The sequence below is a fragment of the Lampris incognitus genome, chromosome 5, assembly GCF_029633865.1.
Source record: "Lampris incognitus isolate fLamInc1 chromosome 5, fLamInc1.hap2, whole genome shotgun sequence".
Classification (NCBI taxonomy): domain Eukaryota; kingdom Metazoa; phylum Chordata; class Actinopteri; order Lampriformes; family Lampridae; genus Lampris; species Lampris incognitus.
The window spans coordinates 19,427,535-19,442,306 of NC_079215.1; the positions used below are offsets into that span (position 1 = coordinate 19,427,535).

General features: G+C 42.2%; 1 protein-coding gene across 1 annotated transcript in view; it reads left to right on the plus strand.

Moving 5' to 3' along the window:
- The window catches only part of cygb2 (cytoglobin 2), a 37,278-nt gene extending 22,973 nt beyond the window's left edge, over window positions 1-14,305 (plus strand). Inside the window, exons 2-3 of the mRNA XM_056280138.1 lie at window positions 3,986-4,217; window positions 10,338-14,305. Of these exons, the coding sequence (XP_056136113.1) occupies window positions 3,986-4,217; window positions 10,338-10,502 (397 nt within the window). The 3' untranslated portion in view covers window positions 10,503-14,305. The remainder of the gene's footprint in view (window positions 1-3,985; window positions 4,218-10,337) is intronic.
- Window positions 14,306-14,772: the final 467 nt, after the last annotated feature.

Below are 14,772 nucleotides of genomic sequence, written 5' to 3' on the forward strand. Positions count from 1 at the left end.
AAAGGCACATGACAGCCCACTTGGAGTTTGCCAGAAAGCACCTAAAGGACTCTCAGACCATGAGAAACAAGATTCTCTGGTCTGATGAAACCAAGATTGAACTCTTTGGCCTGAACGCCAAACGTCACGTCTGGAGGAAACCAGGCACCTCTCATCACCTTTCTAATACCATCCCTACAGTGAAGCATGGTGGTGGCAGCATCATGCTGTGGGGATGTTTTTCAGCAGCAGGAACTGGGAGACTAGTCAGGATCGAGGGAAAGATGAATGGAGCAAAGTACAGAGAGATCCTTGATGAAAACCTGCTCCAGAGCGCTCAGGACCTCAGACTGAGGCAAAGGTTTACCTTTCAACACGACAACGACCCTAAGCACACAGCCAAGACAACGAAGGAGTGGCTTCAGGACAAGTCTGTAAATGTCTTTGAGTGGCCCAGCTAGAGCCCAGACTTGAACCCCATTGAACATCTCTGGAAAGACCTGAAAATAGCTGTGCAGCGACGCTCCCCATCTAACTTTACAGAGCTCAAGAGGATCTGCAGAGAAGAATGGGAGAAATACCCCAAATATATAGGTGTGCCAAGCTTGTAGCTTCATACCCAAGAAGACTTGAGGCTGTAATCGCTGCCAAGGGTGCCTCAACCAAGTACTGAGTAAAGGGTGTGAATACTTATGTACATGCAATATTTCAGTTTTTTATTTTTAATAAATTTGCAAAAATTTCTACAAAACCTTTTTCACTTTGTCATTATGGGGTATTGTATGTTGATTGATGAGGGAAAAAAAGGAATTTAATCCATTTTGGAATAAGGCTGTAACATAATAAAATGTGGGGAAAGTGAAGGGGTGTGAACTGTATGTATATATATATATAAAATATAACATATATTTTAAAGCAGCCATAATACTGAGCAATCATCTGTGTGTCTCTGAAATGGCACGAAATTTGTGTAGAAAAGTGACAGGGAATATAAATGCTGTGTACAGCTGTATAAGAAAATGCGAATAACAAAGCTACATTAAAAATTTTTGTGTAGTGTTTTTATTTTTATTTTCTTAAACAACGCATCCCATCATCAAACTAGGAAGTAACTTCTCACATTCACTGTCCACCAGTGCCATCAATGGCAGACACAATTTCATTGCTGTTTAAGGGACACACAGACGACTGCTAAGTATTATGGCTGTTATTGGAGCGCTACCCCTACAACATACACATACCGTACATTTTCAAATAAAACCAGGTTTCAGATAATGGCTGGTCTCTAATACTATTCAGGGGTGTGTTTTGTTTGGACAAATAAAGGTCAGTCCAAATTAAAGGCCAGGCTAAATAAAAATACAGAGATTACAGAAAGGTTGGGGTGGTCTACTTAGTATATTTTCACAGCATTAATTAATACAACATCATAGTCACACAAGTCAGCTAGCTCTCTGTTGCTCTGTGTTTCTCTTTTTAAATCAGTGATTTAATAAATTGACATTTTCTCTATGTGTATAATAGAGTCAGGCTCCATAATACTACCAGTCATCTTCACCATGGTTAGAGACACTTTCCAGTCTCTGTATACTGCTGTTGAAAAGTTTTGACCAGGTAGGTCGAACACTGGTGCAGCAGCAAATATGTACATGTTGGAAACAACTCCAGCAGGGATCAATATGACTGTACAACAGTCAATAATGAAATAACAGAATAATAACTGTTAGATAAACAAAATAGCAGTAGTTGTTTGTTATTCTCACAGCATATCATAAGAAAAAGCCACAAAAGGGCAAAACTGCGGCATGTCTCTGCTCCATATCTAACTTCAGGAATCAGGAACACTTCCTGATTCGTGATTCATTAAACATTCATTAAACATTCATTCATTCATTCATTCATTCATTCATTCATTCATTCATTCATTCATTCATTCATTATCAGCTGCTTCTCCAGGGCTGGGTTGCAGTGGCAGCAAACTAAGTAGAGCACTCCAGACATCCCTGTCCCTAGCAATGCCTTCCAGCTCCTCCTTGGGGATCCCAAGGCATTCAACCAGATTAGACATGTAGCCTTCCAGCGAGTTCTGGGTCTACCCCAGGGCCTTCTCCCAGTTGGATGTGCCCGGAAAACCTCCAAAGGAAGGCGCCCAGGAGGCCTCCTAATCAGATGCCCAAACCACCTCAACTGGTTCCTTTCGACACAAAGGTGCAGTGGCTCTACTCTTGAGCTCCCTCCGGATGTCCCAGCTCCTCACTCTATCTCTAAAGCTGAGCCCAGACACCCTACGGAGGAAACTCATTTCAGCCACTTGTATCCGTGATCTCACCCTTTCGGTTAATACCCAAAGCTCATGACCATGGGTGAGGGTTGGAACAAAGATTGACTGGTAAATTGAGAGCTTTGCCTTCCGGCTCAGCTCCCTCTTCACTACAATGATCTGGTACAACATCTGCATTACTGCTGATGCTGCACGAATCCGCCTATCAATCTCCCGCTCCATCCTACCCTCACTAGTGAAAAAGACCACAAGATACTTGAACTCCTTCACTTGAGGCAACAACTCACCCCCAACCCGGAGGGAGCAATCCACCATTTTCCGGTAGAGAACCGTGGCCTCAGACTTGGAGGTGCTGACTCTCATCCCGGCCATTTCACACTCAGCTGCAAACCGCCCCAGTGCGCACTGGAGATCGCGTTCTGATGAAGGCAAAAAAAAGCAACAAAAAAAACCCACATCATCTGCGAAGAGCAGAGATGCAATTCTGAGGTTCTCAAAATGGACACACTCCTCACCTTGGCTGCGCCTTGAGATCCTGTCCATGAATATCACAAACAGAATCGGAGACAAGGGACAACCTTGGCGGAGTCCGACACCCACCAAAAATGTGTTTGAGTTTATGCCGAGAATTAGGACACAGCTCTCACTTTGGCTATACAAGGACCAGATGGCTTGTAGCAGCTGCCCCGGTACCCCATACTCCTGCAGTACCACCCACAGAGTGCCCCAGGGTACACGGTGGTAAGCCTTCTCCAAGTCCACAAAACACGTGTTTTGTGACATTAAACATTATGGTGCAAACATATCACAAAATATACTACTGAAAAAAGGACAAATTAAAAATAAAAATAATGGCCTGTCTAAAATAAAGGCCTGGTTCTCTTTTCCATTAAGGTAAATGAAGGCCCCGGCCACTATCTAAGAATTAACGGTATATTGAGATAATGCTGTAGATAATGATTGTTTCCAATTAAATTAGGTGTTGTAAGCTAATCTTATATATTTCTATTTCATAATATCTTTTTTCAGTTGTCTTCATGTAATGTGTTTGTATTGTCCCACTCAGTCAAATTCCTTGTATGTGCAAACTTACTTAGCTAATGAAACAGATCCTTATTCTGACCATTAGTTGCATATTAAAGGCCTGTAATGGATTTTTCCCAGTTAAGCCTATTAGCTGTCATAGCTATCATCCATCTTTTGGCTTTATCGCTGCCAGCAATTCATCACAAATGAATGATACCATCAGTGTTTTATAGATATTAAGATGAGCCTACACTCTCTTAATCATCTTTTTATGAGGAAAGCTCTTGGGCTGCAACCTCCTCACACTCCACTGTTTCTTCTTCACTCCCTTCTTTATTCATCTGCAGGCTGTTCAAACGTTCTCCTCCTCGTATTCTTCCCTGTGAGTTTTCCCCCTGAGCTAAACAATACACAATGCCAGCATTTACCCTCTAAACCCTTTCTAAACTCCCCTGTCTTTCCTTTCTTTTCTTATCTTCCACACAGGGTCTCAAAATACCTCTTTTCCAGGTTATTTAAGAACTTCCCCTTTAGCAAACTGTACATCAGCCACAGCGGTTTCTTCTATTTTCTCCTCCTTTTTTCTTTTTATATGTAATGTTTACTCCTTCAAGCATCAACAAAAAAGCTTCATTATAATGACATTAAAGTCTTCCAGTCTAATCTGAATTGACCAATTTTTTTCATTCACCTTCTTAGGTTCTTTGTAAACTTCCCATCGGCCAAGCAGTATTTCAGCCAGTTCCAGGACATGGAGGACCCAGAGGAAATGGAGAGAAGTGGTCAGCTAAGGCACCATGCCCGCAGGGTGATGAATGCCATCAACACTGTGGTGGAGAACCTCCATGACCCAGAGAAGGTCTCCTCTGTGCTGGGCCTGGTGGGAAGGGCCCATGCTGTCAAACACAAGGTTGAACCCGTGTACTTTAAGGTAAGATGTATTGGAGCTTCAAGGAAAAGTAAACACAGGGTGAAAATCCAGTTTGGACAAGTCTTTATACAAACAATGCAAAATAATATGATGGTATTTAAGGACCACTGGTGTAAAACAAAATCTAGAAAGAAGTTGTGATATTTTAAAAAAGGCTTAATATTTTGAAAAAAGTAACAATATCGCAAGAATAAAGTCATAATATTGCAAAATCAATATCAATAAACATAATAACAAACATAATGTTATGAGAAAAAGGTCAGAATTGTGAGGGTATGGGCAAACAGGAAAGAGTAGCCTGTCAAGCGTGCATGTCAAAGGGAGGGATGATTTGGTTAGTTTATATTTTAGTATGGGTTTCACATTTATAGAAATACGCAGTTTTCTGGCATATTAGCACCAGATTAAAAGTATTAGCACACTGAAACAATTGTGACATTATAGTAAATAACACACAGCTCTCGCCCAATCAGATAGCTTGATCAGACAACTTATTTAAGATTGTTATATCAAGGTCACAGAGAATACTGGTCTCTGATTGGCTGGAGGGTGTGGGTTAAGACCCTATGATACAGCCGTTGTACGGCTCCAGTTCTGTTGTATGGCTCACTGTTCTAAAGGCTGGACACAAGTCCCTATGTAACCATAGCAACACACTGATTTAGCAACACCCAGTAAATGTTCAACGCTTTAGCTTAGTGGTTAACCTTTGCTTCATAACCTTTTAATTCTGAGTCCAAAACGCTAGACGAAAAAAAAAGAAAAGAAGAAGAAGAGCGAATGCTTTTATTCTAATTCGTTGGTAAGTGACCATGGTGTAGGCAGGATAATCCACGACAAGCTATGCAAGGAATCATGCGTTAAAATCCTTCAACACGCACCTTGGAGTGGATTATCCTTTACTTAATATAAACCAAAGCTGTTTGGCAGCGCAAATTCGCAAAGAATAGTTGTTTCTTTCTTGTAATAAACACAGGCTAATACTTATAATAATCTAGTGGTCTTGGGGAAGAAGTCTCAGTATTTCCTTTTTAGCGAAGCCTATGGTGTAACTTCACCAAAATCCTCCACATCCCTCATTTTGACATGCAGGCTGATGGGCACTTCTCTCCTGGTTGCACATACACCCACGTTTCTGACCTTTTTTCTCATAATAGAAAAGTAGCGAGTCTTTATTAATCCCTGTGGTGAATTCATTTTCTGCATTTGACCCATCCTTCTACTTACTACAGGGAGTGCAATTCACACTCACTACCATCTGAGTCGCTTCCCAACATGTTTGTGGATTTTTGCTTATTTGTCTCTTCAGTATTGAACATTGATAACAAGGTTTCTTAAAATTGAGTCTATGTGACTAGGGAGGCAAATAACAATCTTCATAATTGGTTATTGTTTTGGTTTTTTACTGATTCATTTATACATGCTCAATAATCCACATAAGGAAATCCCAGAAAGTTGAATCAGTTCATCTAAACATTGTGTCCAAATGAACTGATTCAACTTTCTGGAATTATTAATCCTTTATTCTGTTCAAGAGTTAAAAATACCGATGAATGCTCATTTTAAATTTCCAGATTCCAAAGTGTCATCTTAAAACTGTTTACTTAGTCTGATCAACAGCCAAAAACCCCACAAGTATTCATTTCATAATGATATAAATCAGAAGGCAAGCAAATCTTAGCATTTATGACACGGCAACAAACAAATATTTGGTATTTTTTCTTGATGAATGACTCAAACGATTAACCGATAACCGAAACTATATTTGATTAATTTTCTGTCGATTGACTAATCAATGAATGATTTGGCAACAAACGTTACCATGGGGCATCCGGGTAGCGTAGCGGTCTGTTCCGTTGCCTATCAATACGGGGATCACCGGTTCGATCACCGGTTACCTCTGGCTTGGTCGGGCGTCCCTCAATTCTCAACAACATCCTTAAATGCCTTCCATGCTATTTTCTCTGGCCCCACTAGCAGATCTTCTAACTCCCTGTCATTGATGACCTGTCTGGTTTTTGGACCAACAAAAACGCCTTCCTTAATCTTGGCATCAGTTATTTTTGGAAACATCTGTCTCAAATAGCAAAATCCATCACCTTCTTTGTTCATTGCTTTCACAAAAATGTTCATTAATCTGAGTTTCATATGAAGAGGAGGCAGAAATATCTTTGTTGGGTCGACAAGTGGTTTATGCGCCACTTTTCTGGAACAAAATGTTTATGGAGCAGCCAGTTCTTTTTAATGTAATGTGACTCTTTAGCATGGCTATCCCATTCACAAAGGAACAACAGTCCTTTGTATATCCGAGCTACATTCCATTCCTAATTGTTGTACTGAATGTGTTTCAACAACAGTTCCATGCTATCGTTATTGTATATTTTTTTCATGTGTCCTGCATAGCCAATGGGTACTGAAGGGTGGACGCTGCCATTGTGTAACAGGACGGCTTTCAGGCTTAACTTTGATGAATCTATAAAAAGACTAATAATGCTTAGACCTAGACTGCTTTTATTTGTCATTGCCTTATACGTATGCTTGTCTCATGTATACAAGGAAATGAAATTATGGTTCACAAGGACCTCAAAACCACATAAAAACAAATACCAAACAATAAATATTAAAAACAAAAAGTGCATTAAAAACAAGAATTACTTCACAGACCTACACATCACAAGCAAACCTGACATGGACAGTGAGTAAGGCAGTCAAAAAAGTCATTTTGTGGGAGGTCTAAGTGTTCAGGCTGTTGAGGAACCTCACAGCCTGAGGAATGAAACTGTTGCATAGTCTGGTGGAGGCAGCACAGACGCTCCGGTACCTCCTGCCAGAGGGTAGGAGGGTGAAATGGATGTGGGAAACGTGGGTGGGGTGCTTCACAATGCTAAGAGCTTTCCGGGTGCACTGTGCATCAAAGATGGCCTGGATGGATGGGAGAGCAGTTCCTATGATCTTTCCAGCTGTCTTCACTATCCGCTGTAGGGATTTACAGTCGGAGGCCTTGCAGTTCCCATGCCAGACAGTGATACAGCTGGTCAGAATGCTCAGACGCCATTGTTGTGGGTCATGCACACAACCCAAAGCCATGAACATGTCAGTGCAGAAACAGGAGTCATCAACCTGCATAAAGAAGTCTGTCAGATGTTCTTGACAGTTCCAAAAGATAGAAATTTTAGTACCTGGTGACAGCAAACCCAATCCTTGCAATCTTGAATCAAGTAGTTCTGCTTTAGCTTTTGACAAATCTTAAGTTCCTGACCAAGTCATTTAATTCTGGCTGTGTTATCAGATGAGGATAACCAGGCATAAAGGGTACAACATCTGGATCAGTGTCGTTTTCCACATGGGGTTCATGCATTGTTACAATGTTACAGTTCCATTTAGCAGAAACTTTTACCCAAAGCGACATACATCTGAGAGTTAATACAACACAAGCAAGAATATAGTCAAGAGACAATGCAAGTAAGTGCCAAAAAACTAGGTTCAAGTCCAATAGGACATAGGTGTCAACAGGCAGTGCACAGAGGCATTGCTCAGGGTGCATAGAAGCGTTTCTTGTTTTTGTTTTTTGTTTTGTTGTCTTTTTATTAATACCATCAGGTGTGGAGGTGTTTGTGAAAGAGCTGGGTCTTTAGCTTCTTCTTAAAGATGGAGAGGGACTCAGCGGATCGAATGGACTTTGGTAACTCGTTCCACCACCGAGGAACTACAGAAGAGTTAGTGGCTAGTGGCTAGTGACTTAGGGCCCCGTTGTAGCAGAAGTGCCAGACGCCTTTCATATTGGCAGAGCGTAGTGACTGAATGTAAACCTGAAAGAGAGAGTTCAGGGGGAGCCGTTTTAGTTGCTGTTTTGTAAGTGGGCATTAAGGTTTTGAATTTGAAGCAGGCAGCAACTGGGAGCCAGTTGTGTTGCATTGTGGCATCTTGATCTGCCTCATCTAGGCTCCATGTCTCTGGTGGCTTCGGTACTGGCAAACTGTCATCATGGTTGAAGGCAGACTGGGGTACTCAAAAGCTTTCTTATTTTTAGTAGAGAAGCCAGATACATTGGTCAGCAGAAGTAACAGTCTGTCACGTGAGCCTTCTGTTCTCGCCATATCATTGGGAGTGCAAATGGTACTGACTTCCGAGTACCTCTGAGCCAAGCTCTCACGTTGACTGCACGTATTGCACAACAAATGTGAGGAGCCCAGGGTTTCTCTTGGTCACCAATTTTACATCCGAAGTAGAGCTCATAGGCTTTCTTAATAAGTGCAGTCATGGTGCGTCTTTGAGCCTCAAGCGTATACTCACCACAGATGTAACTGATGTACCACAGCTGTTGCAACATTGACGAGACATTTCTTTTTTTTTCTTTTTGGATTTTCCCAACTTTTTCTTCCAACTGTACTTGGCCAATTACCCCACTCTTCTGAGCCATCCCGATCGCTGCTCCACCCCCTTTGCTGAGCCGGGGAGGGCTGCAGACCACCACATGCCTCCGCCGATACACGTGGAGCCGACAGCCACTTCTTTTCACCTGACAGTGAGGAGTTTCGCCAGGGGGGCGTAGCGCATGGGAGGATCATGCTATTCCCCGCAGTTCCCCCTCCCCCTGAACAAGTGCCCTGACCAAACATAGGAGGTGCTAGTGCAGTGACCAGGACACATACCCACATCTGGCTTCCCACCCACAGGCACAACCAATTGTGTCTGTAGGGACGCCCGACCAAGCCGGAGGTAACACTAGGATTCAAACCGGTGATCCCCGTGCTGGACTAGACTGCCACGCCACCCAGACGCCCAATGACGAGAGATTTTTGCCGTATTAAATCTTCATAAAGACAATAAATCCTATTGTTAAGTCTACTCAGTATGCTATTGCCTGAAGAACATGTGCATCAACACAACATTTGCATAGCACCTACACTGAATGCATGCCCAGGCATGCTTGGACTGACCAAAAGAGCTTGCTTAATAATAATAAATAAAACAGTAAATAAAACAACCTAATCTAATCTCTGTGGGCAATATACTAATAGACTTAAAATATGACGGGAAATCACAAAAATAGGTTATATCTACAAAACGGTATGTAATGGGAAAACTTAAGGGTGATTTTCATGATCAGCAGCTCAAAATCCATAAAATACACCAAAAAGTGTTCAGGGAGCAAAATCTTTTTTGTCCAGTTCCCAGTCATATTATGCCCAACATCTACTACTACTTAAAGGAGCAATAGGCAGCTGTTGAACTTAGAAATGCATCATTCTGAGTGGAGCCGAATTAGCTGTACTGAATGGATGTCACACACATAAGAGGAAACTAACTTTATTATTATAATGAACTTGAACAACGAACCGGCTCCATTGTTGTAGCAATCAAGACTGGCTCGCTAGGTAGCTAGCAGGCAGCTATGTGTTAGCAACCGGCCTTTGTGTACGCGCAACTGTTATGCGTACAACAAACGTGCGTGTCACTGAGGGTTTGATAGACGGCTCACTCGTTCCAATCATTTGACTTGGTCGTTTGTTTGATTGGATGTCGTTGTTTTAGCTCCTGCCCCTCACAGGAACGACGGTTTTTTTCATTTCAGTGTCAAACGTCTTATTTTTTTGAGTACTATCGATTACTGTCGAATATAAGAAATTTAAAATTTTGCCAAAAATCGGCAGCCACCTATAGCTCCTTTAAAATCATGCAAATTCAGTTATTTACTCATTTTCCATCAAAATTTAATTACCATAACTTCCTTTGAAACAGCCAAGTTTTTGTGATTGCATCACCAAGTCCAAGTGGATGGGTGAGCAACATTACAACCAATAATATAAAATGTTTTGTACCATCCAGTCAAATCACATCCCTCCCTGCATTTTGTTCTGCCCTAAGATCCTGTTTTACTTGGAAATAACATGACTTTATAGAAACGTAATATGCTGTGAATGCCATTTCACGTTGTTTTTAAGCTTAACTTAAGCCATCTACACCCATTCGCCAAGTCTCTCCTCTTTCCTTGCCTTTTTTCCTTTCTCCCATTTTACATGTCCACAGTTGTATGAAATACTGCAGCTCCACCAGTACCTCCTTTTTCTGTTTATACTGACAAAATCTCTGTCTCTGTCTCTCTCTCCTCAATCCCAGATCCTGAGCGGAGTGATGCTAGAGGTGTTGTCTGAAGATTTCCCAGAATGCTTCACGGCAGAGGTGCAAACGGTGTGGACCAAACTGATGGGAGTGGTGTACTGGCATGTGACGGGGGCCTACACAGAGGTGGGCTGGCTCCAGGTCTCCAGCTCGGCCGTGTGAAAGTGAGAAGTCACAAAGAGAGCGGGGCACAGAGTTTATTTGGGGCAACATTTGAGTGATTGCAAAATGTTAAAAAAAAATTTTTAATAATTAACTTGTCATGTGGGAGTGATTCCTAAAGAAAACTTGTGAATGGGAGATGTGGAGACTTGCAAAGATTTAGATGGGGATGGTTCCATGGACAAAGCTTAATCCTAGACTGTTTCTGCATCAATATACAGTTGAAGGAAATGTTTTAGGATTAAGCTGTGCAAATGAAATCCCCCAACCCCCCCACAAAAAGGAGGTCAAAGAAATGTTAACAAATGAAATGGTTTTTCAGTTGATGGGGGAGCTTAGTTTAGATTACCCCAGCTATGGTATGGGACCATGGAGCTGCTGACTGTTAATAGATACTCTTCTTGTTCTTCTGCTCTGTCTTTATGTTTAGGGTACCCCTCCCCCCCATACCCCTCGTCCCCTCTGTCAATGCATTGTGTGCTCTCCATGTCTTGTTCAACTTAACTGAAGTGTTTGTAAAAGTATACTGTGGGTAAAGTGTACATTCGCTTCTGCCTTTGTTTACATTTCATTATTGCCTTGACTCATTGATGATTTGAACGGCGCTCTTCAAAAACAAAACTCTTTTTGGCTAGCAGTCATTTAAAGAAAACAGGCTTTAAAACTGAACATGGCTATCACCGTACTTCTGTAAGTATTTAACATAGTTACATACTAAAGTTGTGATGCAATAAAGCAGCAAGTGGAGGGAATCTGGAGTCACGCACACACACACACCCACACACCCACCCACACACACACGGGCATGCCATAAGACCTCCCCTATGCTAATATTTACTGGACTGCCAGTTGGTTTACCTTTCTAAAGCCCCATCAGAGAGACGGGATGCATTTAAGACTCCATTAAGAGTTTAAGAAACCCGTTCTGGGAGAAACACGTCAGCTTTTGAAGTCCTGTCGGTACCTCTCCTCAGACCCCTGACCCATCGAAAATGAGAAGTGAGACTTCAATAATAAATGAAATGCTCATATTGTGTATGCGAGAGCCCATATTTGATGCAAAGGCCTTTCTTTTCCAGCCCCAATAAAGGGGATGGTAGAAAGCTCATTGCTTATCATTGATGGTGAACAGGGGAGGGATGTATTCAATAATAACTTTTGTGCCAACAGATTTGTTTCACCTTCCCAAAACCCCACCATCCCCGAATACTGGCTTAAAAAAAACCAAAAACACAAAGACCTTACCTAACCTTAACCACTTCCTATCTATGTCGATGTAATCGGCAGCATGGGCCTGGATGCACCGCCCTGTCGGGGTTCCCGGCTCTGAGCCACTCTCCAGTCAATCCCCACAGATGCATCACAAATCTGTTTAGGTTGGACATTAGATCCAATCTTTCCGCATCTGCTCCAATGACCCTCGGTCCCTCCCGTCTGGTTCCCCCTGGCATTGGCATCTGGTATTAATGAGGAGGTAATGAGTCTCCTCTCATTCATCTACTGGGAATTCCCACTGCTTCTGTTGAGAGCACACAAAAAAACCCCGTTAGGACTGGACAGATGGCTCAGACTTACTGTCTATCAGATTCAGCAGGCCAGGTCTGTCATTGAGAACAATGCCATCTGAGGATGTGCTCCATTCACATATAAATGAGTTTGGCAAAAATGACTTCCATTTGAAGATAAATAACCAGGATAAATAATCGTATGAATCTTTTTCAGGGAGCTGCATCAAAAATCACCCTACTTGTAAAAAACTACGGATGGAATCGATGTTAGATAATATCCAAAGAAACTATACTGTATACATCTCTAAAGTCAATTTCCCACTCAAATAAGGGAATATGGATCCAACCCTGTTTCAGTCCCATGTAAAAATGCACAGGGGTTTAAATAATTTAGATATCCCCAAGTGCTAGATAGGTCGAGGTGGATTCTGGCCAGTTTTGAAACTGATTTAAGAAATTGCTAGCAATTGCTAGCTTAGCATATGCTATATTTTCCCCCAAATTCTACCGGCAGCACATGCAGGACAGTAATAGTGATCCCTCTCGTACTGCGAAGATTCGACAAGATTGTTAGAAAAGTACTTCTTCACTAACATGTCAAACATAAGGGACAATCCATTCGAGTTGTGTGTTAAATGATTTTAAAGTACAACGTGGAAGCAAAGGACCACCTGCTGCTTTGTGTGTTTGCCTCAGTGGAGTGCGTTAAAATCTCTTAAAGCTCACGTTGTGGCGGATTATCACTTACCAAAGTTAACTTAACAAAAGCATTCACTTAATTTTTTTTTGGACTCAGAATTAAAAAATTATGAGAAAAAAGTTAGCCGCTAAGCTAAAGCTGTGAATGTTTACTGGTCTTGCTACTGATTCCGTGTGTTGCTATGTTTACATTGAGACTTGGTGACCTGCATATGAATTTAGAAGTGACAAACTGTGTGTGCATTAAATGGTTTTAATGAACGCCCGCCAGCCAATCAGAAACCAGTGTTCCATTTGACCATGTTATAACATGTAATAACCTCATCATATGACATTTCTAGTTACAGTGCTCAACATATATGAAAAGTAGAATTATTGGGAAACAGGATAAAAAAAGCTCTATATATGTTTACCACAGATAATAATAATAAAAACAGATCCTGATGCAGACTAAGAGCCCCATGAATGACAACAATACCTTGGAGGTCTATTTGCAAAGGCGTGCATATTAAAAAAAGAAAAAAACTCAAATTAATTTTGTCCAACTCTCCTTCCACTTCGGCTTGGATGACCGCGGAGGCAGAGCAGGAACTCAAAAGCTGTTGTTAATCATAAATCATCCGTGTCGAGTTGCACACCGGTCTAATCCTTCGCCTCAGCTTTTGACGTCAGCGATACATTCTCATGAAGAACCTCTCTGCCGAGGTCAGGCCTGTTATAGCTGCCTTAAGAAGCGCAGGTCGAAGAATATTTGTGTTGAGCCAAGTTCCCCTGACTTCTCGTTTATTAAACAAAGTGTGTGTGAGTGTGTCTGTGTGTGTCACTCTCACACACGCACACACACACACACACACACACATACACACACACACACACACACACACACACACACACACACACACACACACACACACACACACACACACCTTGACACAATAGAGATGTATGCTTTCTCCCAATGGGCTGCAGGTTTGAAGTACCTCTGTGTTTTGCTAGCAGTATGTTTCTTATCACGCTATAATCACACACACACACACACACACACACACACACACACACACACACACACACACACAAACTCTCTCTCTCTCTCTCTCTCTCTCTCTCTGTTCTCTTCTTGCTCTGCTTCATTCTCACACAAACACCGTCTCACATTTAGTCTGCTGAGGAGTTGGCCATGTCTTTGCACAAGTGTACCACAGGAGCGGTTTGGCCCAATTCATGTGACTACTATTCAAACTCTCCTTTACGTCTAGTTGAACATCCTCCATTCAACACATGCATTCTCTCTTAACAAATACGGGCATCACAGCAAATGTGGAACCATGTGTTTTTTTTGCCCTAGAAATTTTAGTTTTTTCTTTCATTTTCAAACGTAGGACTTTATATTTTTCTAAATATATCTCATGTATGAAATAGCCTCTGTGTGTGTCTTCAGATACTGTATATGGTTGCGTCATTGTACACTGTGTTGTAGGTGAGAGCGCGTGCAGTGGCTTTTTAAGTGTTTGAGCATGCTTGCACTGCTCACTACAGACTTGTATCTTTCCTAATCTGGTGGAAATGACTCATGACCATCAATAAAATATGCTTAAAAACTCGTCCACCTGTGTCCAGATGATTTGATTTGTTGCTGCTTTATTAACCAGTGATCACAAAACCATGCACCTGCAGCTTTGTTGGTTCACCTCACCTTTACAGAATACTGTCAAAGTAATGAAAAGTGGCAAGTTCCCCCCCCCCTCTTTTTTTCTCCCCAGTTGTTTCCGGCCAATTACTCTATTTTCCAAGCCGTTCCCAGTCGCTGCTCCAACCCCTCTGCCGAGCCGAGGAGGGCTGCAGACTACCACATGCCTCCTCTGATACATGCGGCGTCACCAGCCGCTTCTTTTCACCTGACAGTGAGGAGTTTCGCCAGCGGGGATGTAGCGCGTGGGAGGATCACGTTATTCCCCCCCAGCCCCCCCCCCGCCCCAAACAGGCGCCCCGGCCGACCAGAGGAGGCTCTAGTGCAGCGACCAGGACACACACCCACATCAGGCTTCCCACTCACAGACACGGCC